The 12,625-nt window shown below is 46.1% G+C and overlaps 1 protein-coding gene across 1 annotated transcript in view; it reads left to right on the forward strand.

Moving 5' to 3' along the window:
- The first annotated feature begins 9,823 nt into the window (after positions 1-9,823).
- The window catches only part of LOC134344528 (nuclease EXOG, mitochondrial-like), an 87,515-nt gene continuing 84,713 nt past the window's right edge, over positions 9,824-12,625 (forward strand). The window contains exon 1 of the mRNA XM_063044489.1: positions 9,824-10,070. Within this exon, the coding sequence (XP_062900559.1) occupies positions 9,854-10,070 (217 nt within the window). The 5' untranslated portion in view covers positions 9,824-9,853. The remainder of the gene's footprint in view (positions 10,071-12,625) is intronic.

Genomic DNA, 12,625 nt, shown 5'->3' on the forward strand with positions numbered 1-12,625 from the left:
ATTCATAAAAGAGAGCAGGTATTTCAGGAACTCCGCACTGAGAGCCATTCATTCACTTGCAGAATTGCCTGAGATATTTAGTGTTATTTATTTTTTTAGGCAGTGCAGCTGTTTTTCTTTTAACCATGCTGTCTGTCTCCTTGCTGTAATAACTCACAGCGATTGCTCTGTGAGTGAATGTAGACTATTCAGCTTCAGTAGTGATAGGTAAAGTATTTGGTTCCCAAAGTAGAAATCTTTTAAGACTGCCCCGCCATTAAACTAGCTTGTCCAGCCTTACCGTAAATAATACCTTTTATCTATTCTGTGGGATAAACAAACACAAGAGGTTCTGCAGATGCTGGAAATCCAGAGTAACACACACACACACAAGTTACTGGAGGAACTCAGCAGCCAGGTGGTATCCATGGAAAGGAACAAATGTAGACATTTTGGGCCAAGACCCTTCATCTTGACTGAGTTCCTCCAGCATTTTGTGTATGTTATTCAGTGGAATGTCTTACTCAACCAGCCACTTCTTTTAGATTTGCAAGAGGGGTTGCATGCCGCTACAATGGTGCCAAGGTCCTTGGGTAAGGGTCAAAACTCTTTTCCCTAGTTCTTCCCGCTGTGTGTTTGGATGTGACCCACAGTTACCTGGTGACAGCTGATCTTAGGGCTCAGGGCTCTAAAGATGATATGTTATCGTAGTTCAGTTTTAAACACGACTTGCCTACCACACAATGCTGCCTCATCATACGATTTGTGCAGTCAAAGACACTAAATTTATTGAGAGATTGTTAGGCTACATCCCTCATGACAATATTCAAGAAGCGAAGCAAACAAAAAAATGTGAAATGTCTCTGCAGCTTTGAATAATTTATTTCACCTGGTGTGTAGAGGATATTGTTGGCCGTATAATCGAAACAAGTAGAGAGGAGGAATTAAACACTGTGTCGTTTGCCAGGAACTCTGTCTCTTAACTCACTACCTAGAGAGCCGTTCAGTATTTAAAGGATATGTCAAATTAAAACCAATGTTCAGCTGATACTTCTGGGATTACACAATGTTGGCATTGGGAAGGGGCGCTGTGTCAAACTCCACCGCTTAAAAATAGTATTAATTGTCCAGTGGGGCACTAGTGATGCCAATAATGGTTGCTGGCCTTGGGATGCCTTGTAAAGCTGATACTAGCTGCTGATACAGAAATCTCTTTGGTATTTCTGACTTAACTCTTAGCTGGTGAATCTAACTGTGATGAATGAACTCTTCAGGCTTCCAACCCGGTACAGGAGTCGATTTTAACTGACGTTTCGATGACAAACTCTGCCAACTTCATCGGGGATAATGCAGATGAAGAAGGCAGAGTTTGTCATCGAAAAGGCCAGTTAAAGTTGATACTTGTAACCACCTGGAAGCCCGAGAAGAGTTTATTTGTCATATACACTAGGAAAGCACGAGACTCTTTTCTCACTATGATTCCACACAATGCCATTGTCAGCATAATCAAAAAAAAGAATTAACACCATGGAGAGCTGTTCTTTTTTTGCATTTTAAACTTGTTTTAATTTACAATATTTAAATCTGTTTTTAGTAATTCTATTTATTTATCAGTAAGTTGATGAATTTGCCTGAGTAAACCTGGATTTTTTAAAGTATATTAAAAAAATGACTTAGGATGAAGGAAAAAAAAAATAAGTCATACAATCTGACCAGTTTAAAGGAGGAATTAATTGCAATGCTTTGAAAATTGATGCTGGAAAAGATTTGGAAGGTTTCTTAATCTTTGGGCCCAAACTTAAGTACTGTTCCTTATATCAGATGTGAATTGTAAATGTGTAGGATATAATTCACTATTGTAGTTGAAAATTGTAGGACCGTGTTAGCTTGTACTACTGATTTAACAGAACTTATACTAAAAATTGTTTAATAAACATATACAGAGAGTTAGGCTCTTTGATGTAACCCCTCTGAATTGGAAAAGAAATATTATGTTAATTTTTTCTTTAAAGATGCACCCCTAAAACGATGCTCCCTCCATTGCGTTAACAGTTCTGAAAGGACTACATCTTGAACAGAACACTTTAACAATCATTGTAACATACTTCATACAATTTGCAGTGATCTTTGTTCTTTTTACTGTGGTAATTTTAGAAATAAGTATCAGATGTTTGAATAGATGCTATGTTGAGGTGTTGCTGTTCCCAGTTTCTGGACCCAAATGCCAGAACAAAACCAGTATGAATGTAGTATTCCCCCCCCCCACCTCCTGTGAAACAGCACCACTGCAATAGGAGGAACTAGAAAGGATTATTTCAACTTTATCTTTTTGTATATGAAAATAAAAAAAATTGATAAACCTCTGTGCTTCATCAAGAATTTTTTTTCTCTTTGGAAGAAGTTATGCAGAGTTTGCTCACAGTTCATCCATTGGGACAAGCAGATCAGTCAGAAGGATGGCTTTCTCCTTTCCGCAGAGCAGTGAAGCTTCGCTCACTGGACTCCCAGTCACATTGTTAATGGTCCTGATGTTGTGCTAACCTTCGTCTTCCCCTCCACCCTCCCATCTCTGCAGCTTCCTCCTGTCTCTAAAGCAAGAGCTCAGTCTGGACTAGATGGGCCAAAGGGCTTGTTTTTGTGCTGTTAGTGCTCTGTGTATTTTTTGTACCGCAGTGGTTCATGTCGTTAGCCTACCAGGACATGTAGTAAGACCAGAAGGTATAGGAGCAGAATTAGGCTATTTGGCCCCCTGGATCTACTCTGCTATTCAATCATGGCTGTTACTTTTTTCTGTTTACAACTCCCCTTTCCCACCTTCTCCCCATAACCCTTAACCCCCTTATACAATTAGAACCTGTAAATCTCTGCCTTAAATACTTCCAATGGCTTGACCTCTACAGCCTACTTTCTCAGTTCACTACCCTCTGGCTGAAGAAATTCCTCATCTCAGTGTTAAAGGAATGCCATTTATTCTGAGGCTGTACCCTCTGATCCTGGATTCACCTAACAGAAACATCCTCTCCAAGCCTTCCAGTATCCGGTAAGTTTCAATGAAATCTCCCACAACCCCCAACCCCCCCACCTTTGACCTCCACAAATACAGGCCCAGAGGTAGCAAATGCTCTTCAGGGGCTTCACCTTAATCATAGTGCATTGACTAGTAACACATCCCTGAAACAACTTGGAGTGTTTTTATGTTGTGAAAGGGGATGAGTAATTTCACACGGATTTCACGCTTCCAAAAACCCTGCGGTGGATGGACAGAGAAGCAACGGCATTCGGGGTTTCACCAGCTGATCAAGTGGGTCTGCCACGTTTTCATTCATTTTCCCTGCCTGTCCCCAGCTTGCGTCTCAGTTTAAAGATTAGCTCAATTTATCACATTCACAGGTTGTCGAAAGGTATAGTGAAACCGTCACTCACAACACGCTGGAGGAACTCAGCAGGTTGGGCAGCATCCGTGGAAAAGATCGGTCGACGTTTCGGGCCGGAACCGTGGCTTTGACCCCAGCATCTGCAGATTATTTTGTGTTAGTGAAACTGTCATTTGTGTCAAATCAGCAAAGACTGTTGGGGGCAGCCTGCAAATGTCACCCACACTTGTGGTGCCAACAAGGCGTGCGCACAGCTCACTTAACCCCAACCATATGTCTGGAACGTGGGAGGAAACTGGAGCACCCAGGGGAAACCCACGTGGTCACAGGGAGAACGTGCAGACAACGGCAGGAATTGGATCCAAATCGGTGACTGTAGATGTCGTCATGTGATGCACTAACCACTTCATTACTATGGTCAGAGAAAAGTACGGGGGTGGGAGGGGGATGTCTTTTAACACAGATTGAGGGTGTGGTGGTAGAGGCAGATACATTAGGGGCATTTCAGAGACTCTCGGGCACATGGATGAAAGAAAACTAGAGGGCTATGTGTGAGGGAAGAGTTGGATTGATCTCAGTGGTTTGAAAGGTTGGCAGGGCCTGGGCAGTGCTGTACTGTTCTAGGTTCCACGCTGGCACCTGATCCATATCCCTACATTTCCTTGTGTGATGTGTAGATGCCACTGTCATATCTGCTTCCTCCACCACCCCTTGCAGCACATCCCAGGCACCTACTGGTCCTTGTAAACAAAATCAATAAATGTTATCAGCTTTGCCTCTAACCCCCCCCCCACTTAAATTCACAGTCCATCTGTTACACCTCCTACCCTTTCCTCGATCCCTCTCTGTCAACGAACTGTCAACTTGCATCTTTTATAAATCTACTGGTTATCTTGACTATACCTGTTCTGTAAAAACTCTTTACTCAGTTTATATACCTTTGCAGCTTTTCATTCCAGGACATCAGAGACATTGTCCTCCTTTAAAGAACAGGGTTTCCCTCCCTCTACTAGTGATGCTGCCCTCACCCACATCTCCTCCATTTCCCAAACATCCACACTCACCCCCTCTTCCTACTGCTGTAAGTGATAGTTCCTCTTGCCCTTGCCTACTGCTCCATCAGTTTCCACATCCAACACATTATCCTCCACTCCTGCCACCTTCAAAGGGACCCCACCACTAAACATATCTTTACCTCCATCCACAGGGATTGTTCCCTCTGTGAGTCCCTTGTCTATTCGTCCCTCCCCACTAATCTCCCTCCCGGCACTTAACCCTGCTAAGTGCTGCACCTGTCCGTACACCATCTCCCTCAGCTCCATTCAGGGCCCCCAAACAGTCCTTTCAGGTAAGGCGACACTTTGGCTGCGAATCTGCTGGAGTCGTCTATTGGGTCCAGTGCTCCCGGTGCAGCCGCAACCTCCTTTACGTTGGTGAGACTGCTCATAGATCGGGGAACCACTTTGTCAAGCACCTCCACTCCATCTGCCACAAACAAGACATCCTGGTGGCCAAGCATTTCAATTCAGATGTGTTGGTCCACAGCCGCCTCCCGTGACAAGATGAGTCCACCCTCTGGGTGGAAGCAACACCTTATATTCCATCTGGGTACCTTCCAATCTGATGCCTGATGGTATGAATATTGATTTCTCCTTCCGGTGAACAAATCTGCACTGACACCCCCCCCCCCAACAAAACTCCCATTCTCCACACCGACCTTTCACTCCTTCCCACCTGCCTAGTATTTCCCCCTGGGCCCCCTCCTCCTCCCCTTTCTTCCTATTGTCCGCTCTCCCCTCCTATCAGAGTCTTTCTCCAGTCCCTGACCTTTCCTGCTCACCTGGCTTCACCTATCACCTTCCAGCCAGCCTCCTTCCCCTCGGTCTCAGCCCAAAACTTCAACTGTTTACTCATTCCATAGGTGCTGCCTGACCTGCTGAGTTCCTCATGTTGCTTCAAATAAATAAAACTTGCCCACACTTCTCCCCTTTCCCTCTCATCTTAAATCTATGCCCTTCAGTATTCAGCAGTTCCTGCCTGAAAACAAGACTGTCTATGCCTTGTCAGTTTATATAGTTTTTTATCAAATCTCCCCTCCTCCTGATGCTCCAGAGAAAATGATCCAAGTCTGCCCAGCCCTTGTAGCTAATGCTGCCCAACATCTAGGCAGCATCCTGGCCAACACCTTGCAAAGCCTGTTACTTACTGACTATTACGCCGCTGGAGTTTAGTACCGCTAGTGTCCAAAACAATGAAGGTCCTTCATCTACGGTGGGTTTCACAGCTTCCCTCATCATGTCAGTAGCTTCCTCTCGGGTTGTCACTACTGTCAGTCACACAGGTCTTAGGAATACTGTCACAATTAGATGTAGAAGGACTCTTTATTGCTGTTTCTGTAATAATTTTTTTAAGACACATAATCCCCTTTTATTGTCATTTAGTAATGCATGCATTAAGAAATGATACATTATTTCCTCTGGTGTGATATCACAAAACACAGGACAAACCAAAACTGAAAAAACTGACAAAACCACATAATTATAACATATAGTTACAAACAGTGCAACAATACCATAAGTTGAATAAAGTCCGTGAGCACAGTAAAGTTCAAAGTTTCTCAAATGTCATACTTCACACGCAGACGGGAGAAGGAAGAAAAACTCTCCCTGCCAAGCCGACCACAATCCAACTCTGAGTCATCCGAAAACTTCGAGCTCTGATCAGCTCTCTGACACCGAGTACTGAACGCCATCTCTGTCCAAACGATTCGACCTCTTTCTCGGTGGCCAAAAGCAGGCAAGGCCGGGGATTTTGAGGCCTACCCTCCGAAAGATTCACCACCACACAGTAACGACAGCAGCGAACGGGCATTTCAGAAATTTCTCCAGATGTTCATTTGTGCTTTCACGTCCATTCTCCAACAAATCAGAATTGTCCACGGCCCCTATTTAACAGATACAATATCATTTGTTTTACCTGTCAGGGTTGTTGGCCCTGAGCTGAACCCCCAAACCTAGAGAACCAGTGGACTACTCTTTCTATCTTCTACCCTTTGACCTGTTTGTCATGGGTGACCCTACTGAGACCCAAAGCACAAGACCCTGACTCCAGCCAACATAGTGCTCTGAGTTATTGAGGCATGCAAGCCTCCAAACCCAATGATAAGGTTGTGGTCCCCTTGGAGGTGCAAAGCCTCTACTTCTTTCCTATAATGGAGTCAGCAGGACTGCACGACAATACAGTAACGGTGATGGAGCTACCCCATTACAGAAGAGATGAAGACACTCTTCACGGAAGGCAGCAACAGTCATAACACTCAGAAATCTCTGGACTTGTACACTAAGGTCCGTTAGTTCCTCAGCACTGTGGTAAAGAAGGTCAGTGCAGTGTTGGCATTCATTTCAAGGGGAATAGAATATAAAAACAAGGTGATAATGCTGAGTCTTTATAAGACTCTAGTCAGGCCGCACTTGGAGTACTGTCAACAGTTTTGGGCCCCATACCTCAGAAAGGATGTGTTGTCATTGGAGAGAGTCCAGAGGAGGTTCACGAGGATGATTCTGGGAATGAAGGGGTTACCATACGAGGAGCGTTTTGCATCTTTGGGCCTGTACTCACTGGAATTTGGAAGAATGCGGGGCCGGGGGGGGGTGGGGGAATCTCATTGAAACCTACCGAATGTTGAAAGGACTAGATAAGGTGGATGCGGAGAGGGCAGAACTAGAAGGCACAGCCTCAGAATTGAGGGATGACGCTTCAGAACAGGTAAGGAGGAATTTTTTTTTAAAAGTCAGAGTAGTAAATGTGTGGAATGCTCTGCCACAGACAGCATGGGTATATTTAAAGTAAAAATTGATAGTTTCCTGATTGGTCAAGGCATCGAAAGTTATGGTGAGAAGGCAGGTGTATGTGGTTGAGTGGGATCCGAGATCAGCCATAATGGAATGGTGGCTCAGACTCGATGGGCTGAATGGCCTAATTCTGCTCCTATGTCGAATGGTCTTATGGTCTTGCTCTCTAGGAACCTTTCATTCATGGAGTACATATGTCCTTTTATCCGATTCCTCCCAAAAAAAGCATCGGCATATTACCAGGATTAAATTCCACCTGCCATTGCCTTGACCAATTGAACAGCTAATCAGAATCGGCTTCGTTATCACCGACTTGTGCTGTTTTGCAGCAGCAGTAATGTGCAATGCATAAAAAGTACTATTTAATTTACAAGAAATATAAAAATATATATTTACAGATTGCACTAAGATTGGGAGCAGAGTAGACAGTGAGGAAGTCTATCAAAGCCTGCAGCGGGACCTGGACCAGCTGGAAAAATGGGCTGCAAATGGCAAATGCAATTTAATACAGACGAGTGTGAGGTGTCACAAACAAGAGAAAATCTGCAGATGCTGGAAATCCAAAGCAACACACATGAAATGCTGGAGGGACTTAGCAGTTCAGGCGGCGTCTATGGAAAAGAGTAAGCAGTCAATGTTTCGGGACAAATGGGTAGCCACAGGGAGCCGCTTTTTCTGGTGGACGGAGTGTAGGTGCTCAGTGAAGTGGTCTCCCAATCTACATCCGGTCTCACTGATATACAGGAGGCCACATCAGACACAATATATGACCCCAACAGACTCTCAGGTGAAGTGTCGCCTCACCTCAAGACCATAAGATATAGGAGCAGAAGTAGGCCATTCAGCCCATCAAGCCCGCTCTGCCATTCTATCGTGAGCTGTCCAATTCAGCTGAGTCATCCTCACTCCCCTGCCTTCACCCCATACCCTTTGATACCCTGGCTAATCAAGAACCTATCTATCTCTGCCTTAAATACACCCAATGACTTGGCCTCCACAACTGCTCATGGCAACAAATTCCACAAACTTACCGCCCTCTGACTAAAGTAATTTCTCCGCATCTCAGTTCTAAATGGACGTCCTTCAATCCTGAAATCATGCCCTCTTGTCCTAGAATCCCCTACCATTGGAAATAACTTTGCCATATCTAATCTGTTCAGGCCTTTTAACATTTGGAATGTTTCTATGAGATCCCCCCTCATTCTCCTGAACTCCAGGGAATACAGCCCAAGAGCTGCCAAATGTTCCTCATATGGTAACCCTTTCATTCTTGGAATCTTTCTTGTGAATCTTCTCTGAACCCTCTCCAATGTCAGTACAGTATATCCTTTCTAAAATAAGGAGCCCAAAACTGCACACCTGGAAGGACTGATTGGGCCGCTGAATGGCAGTGAGCGAGGAGGTGTAGCACTTGTTTTGCTTGCAAGGATAAGTGCCAGGAGGAAGATCAGTGGGGAGGGATGAATGGACAAGGGAGTTACGTAGGGAGTGATCCCTGCAGAAAGCAGAAAATGGAGAGTAGGCTGCGAACAGGCCACACAGGCTGGAGGAGCAACACCTTATGTTCCGTCTGGATAGCCTCGAGCCTGACGGCATGAACATTGATTTCTCTTTCTTCACACCCTCCCCCACCATTCCCCATTCCCATTTCCCTCTCTCACCTTAACTCATTACTTTCCCATTACCTTCTGATGCTCTTCCCCTTTCCTTTCTTCCAAGGCCTTCTGTCCTCTCCCCCTTCTCCAGCCCCTTATCTCTTTCACCAATCAACTTCCCAGCTCTTTACTTTACCCTCCCCCCCCGTACTATTTCCTCCCCTCCCCCACCTTCTTCGTCTGACTTCCCACCTTTTTTCTCCAATCCTCATGAAGGGTCTTGGCCTGAAATGTCAACTGTTCACTCTTTTCCATAGATGCTGCCTGGCCTGTTGAATTCCTCCAGAATTTTCTGTGTAGCACCAGAGTCAAGTTTCTATCTCGATGTACGGGGAAGGGGAGAGGGTAGCTGGAGAGATGAGTGGACAGGGGGTTGTGGAGGGAGTGGTCGCTGGTGAGAGGAGGGGGAGGAGTAGTGGACGGATGAATGGGGCAGGGAGTGGTCTCTGCCGAAATGGGGAACTTTTGGCTGCTGGTGAGATCTCGTTGCAGCTGGTGGGTATCAATAGAGCCGATAGCCAAGAGGTTGGAGCAGGAAAATAATGCTGATCAAAGATAATCCATAATCCCATTGCTCAGAACTGTATTTTAAATTTAATTTTCAGTCTATACTCAGATCTGGAGATTTGTCGATGAAGTTATTTGCTATGTGTGCTAACCCTGAAAGTGCTCAAACTGAGTATTTTTAAAAGTAGCACCCCACACTCAGATCTGTCCAGGACAAAGACCATGGGATCACAATAACATGGCAGAGAGCTGAACTGGTAGATATAAAAGTGTGGTGTTTGTGTAAGGGGTCAGCTATCAGACTGTATTGTATAGTTTGGTGAGTCAGGGTTACCAGTTGTGAAAGGTAGTTACTGACTTTTTAGGTCGTTAGAGGGGTGTGTGTTTTGTGGATGGGGGGGCGTGGAGGGGGTGGGCGGACCGGAGGACGGATGGGGGGGGGGCGGTCCGGCACGAGGGTGCTGCCTGCAGGGACGTCTTGGCTGAAATGGCGCGCAGGGGCGCGTTTCGGTTGGTGCTGCGAGCTCTGAATTGGAGCGGCGGCGGCGGCGGTGGTAATGCCAACGCCGGGGTATCCGCGCCCTCGCCATCTCGGCGACTCTTCGGGGCCGGCTTTGTGTGTGGGTCGGTCCTGGGCTCCTTCGGCTGCGCACTAATTGTGCACTGGACTCGCCGGCCGCAGGACGAGGAGAAGGCTGAGGGAGGTGAGGCGAGGCGGAGTGTGAGGGAGGTGGGAGTGTAAAGGCAGGGGTCCCCACCGTTTTTTGTACTGCGGACCGGATTCATATTGACAATATTCTTGCGGACCGGCTGACTGGCGGGGGGCGGGGGGGTAGGGTTCCCAACGGACGAGTAGTATACTTCGGGTGTACCCTAAGAAAGACTACAATGACCACGAAGCCTTGCGCGGGCACCAGTGCGCATGCGTGTACGTGCCAGTTTTTCCCCCTGGTCCCACTGATCGTTTTTGGCGATTCTGTTCCGGCGGGGGGGGGGGGGGTGCTAATGAACGAATGACACCTGTTAAACTCACCTCAACATGTCTTTTACAGTCTTAACCCACCATGGGCAATAGAAAAGTCACTGTTGCAAACAGTGCAGCAAGCAACACTGTCATTATTTTTGACCCCTATTAGGCAGGGGTACACTTTAGTGTAGTCTGGGGTGACGTACGTTTTATATTACCTTTTTCCGGAACACCGCCATGGTTCGTTCGTTCTCGTTTTTTCCCTCTCTCCTCCTCTCTCCTCTCTCCTCTCTCCTCTCTCCTCTCTCCTCTCTCCTCTCTCCTCTCTCCTCTCTCCTCTCTCCTCTCTCCTCTCTCCTCTCTCCTCTCTCCTCTCTCCTCTCTCCTCTCTCCTCTCTCCTCTCTCCTCTCTCCTCTCTCCTCTCTCCTCTCTCCTCTCTCCTCTCTCCTCTCTCCTCTCTCCTCTCTCCTCTCTCCTCTCTCCTCTCTCCTCTCTCCTCTCTCCTCTCTCCTCTCTCCTCTCTCCTCTCTCCTCTCTCCTCTCTCCTCTCTCCTCTCTCCTCTCTCCTCTCTCCTCTCTCCTCTCTCCTCTCTCCTCTCTCCTCTCTCCTCTCTCCTCTCTCCTCTCTCCTCTCTCCTCTCTCCTCTCTCCTCTCTCCTCTCTCCTCTCTCCTCTCTCCTCTCTCCTCTCTCCTCTCTCCTCTCTCCTCTCTCCTCTCTCCTCTCTCCTCTCTCCTCTCTCCTCTCTCTCTCTCTCTCAAAAAAATTGATTTCCGGGACATTGTATATAATTTGCGGGCATCAGGGAGCCACTATTAATATGCGGGAGACTCCCGGAACTTCCGGGAGAGGTGGGATGTTTGCCGATGTCTTGACCTCCACATCCATCCATTACAATGGATCTACAGATTCACTACCGTCTACCTACACGGACATCCCTCTATTCTGAGGCTTTGCCCTCTGGTCCTAGACTTATGTACTATAGGAAACATCCTCTCCACATTCAGTCTATCCAGGCCTTTCAATATTTCATAGGTTTCAATGAGATCCCTCCCTCATTCTTCTAAACTCCAGCACAAACAGGCCCAGCTTATTGTCCTTCTTGATAGTTACATCAGGTTCCTGCAGAATTCAAATAGACTGACACCACCCTTGATCACACGACCCTGCCAAAGAAGAGGAAAGAAGCAACATTGCCGAAGCAAAGTCACAATATCAGCATTATTAATCACCAAGTGACTTCATTGTAATTATACCATAACTTCATCAAACTAATGAGTGTGATGAATTAATATAACGACAATATCTCAGTGCATTACAGCAGGGGTCCCCAACCTTTTTCGCACTGCGGACCGGTTTCAATTTGACAATATTCTTGCGGACCAGCCGACCGGGGTGGGGGGATGGCGGTGGTAGGGTTGCCAACGAACAAGAGTAGCAGTCAAATACATTAGGTTTACCCCGAGAAAGACTACAATGGCCATGAAGCCTTGCGCGGGCACCAGTGTGCATGCGTGTACGTGCCCATTTTTTTTACAATTTGTTTTTGGCGATTCTGCCTGGGGGGGGTGTTAATCACGAACGCAATATAGGTGATAAGTGGCTAATACAGTCAATTTTGTTTCTAAAAGGGTTTATCTAACGAATTTAATATTAAACACATAGTGCATATTTTCCTCGCATGAATATAGTGATGTCAATTATCAGGGAAGGACAGGGGAGCTTGAAGTAAGTGTTGAACGAACTTCCAGTAGAGGTGGTAGAGGCAGGTTTGGTATTATCATTTAAAGAAAAATTGGATAGGTATATGGACAGGAAAGGAATGGAGGGTTATAGGCTGAGTGCAGGTCGGTGGGACTAGGTGAGAGTAGCATTCGGCACGGACTAGAAGGGCAGAGATGGCCTGTTTCCGTGCTGTACTTGTTATATGGTTATATAAGTCACTTATAAGTCAATAGCATCATAACATTTTAAGTAACGTTTGGATATTAAACACAGCACATATTTTCCCCGTGTGAACATATAAAATCATTGCAACGCACCAATGTCGCTGAATCAGTGGGAGCCCTAGGCTTGTTTCCCTGCAACAAGATGGCCCCATCAAGGGGTGATGGGAGACAGCAATACTCGAAGGGAGTTCCTTATGTCCAGTCTATTCCGCAATTTAGTTATCATTGCATTCATTGCAGAGATATGTTGGAAATGGAAGCAATATTTTCAGTGCTTTGTGGCTCTCTCAGGATATTCAGCCTTGACTTTGATCCAGAATGCCAGCAGAGATGTTATGTCAAA

Source organism: Mobula hypostoma, chromosome 3 (genome assembly GCF_963921235.1).
Source record: "Mobula hypostoma chromosome 3, sMobHyp1.1, whole genome shotgun sequence".
Classification (NCBI taxonomy): domain Eukaryota; kingdom Metazoa; phylum Chordata; class Chondrichthyes; order Myliobatiformes; family Myliobatidae; genus Mobula; species Mobula hypostoma.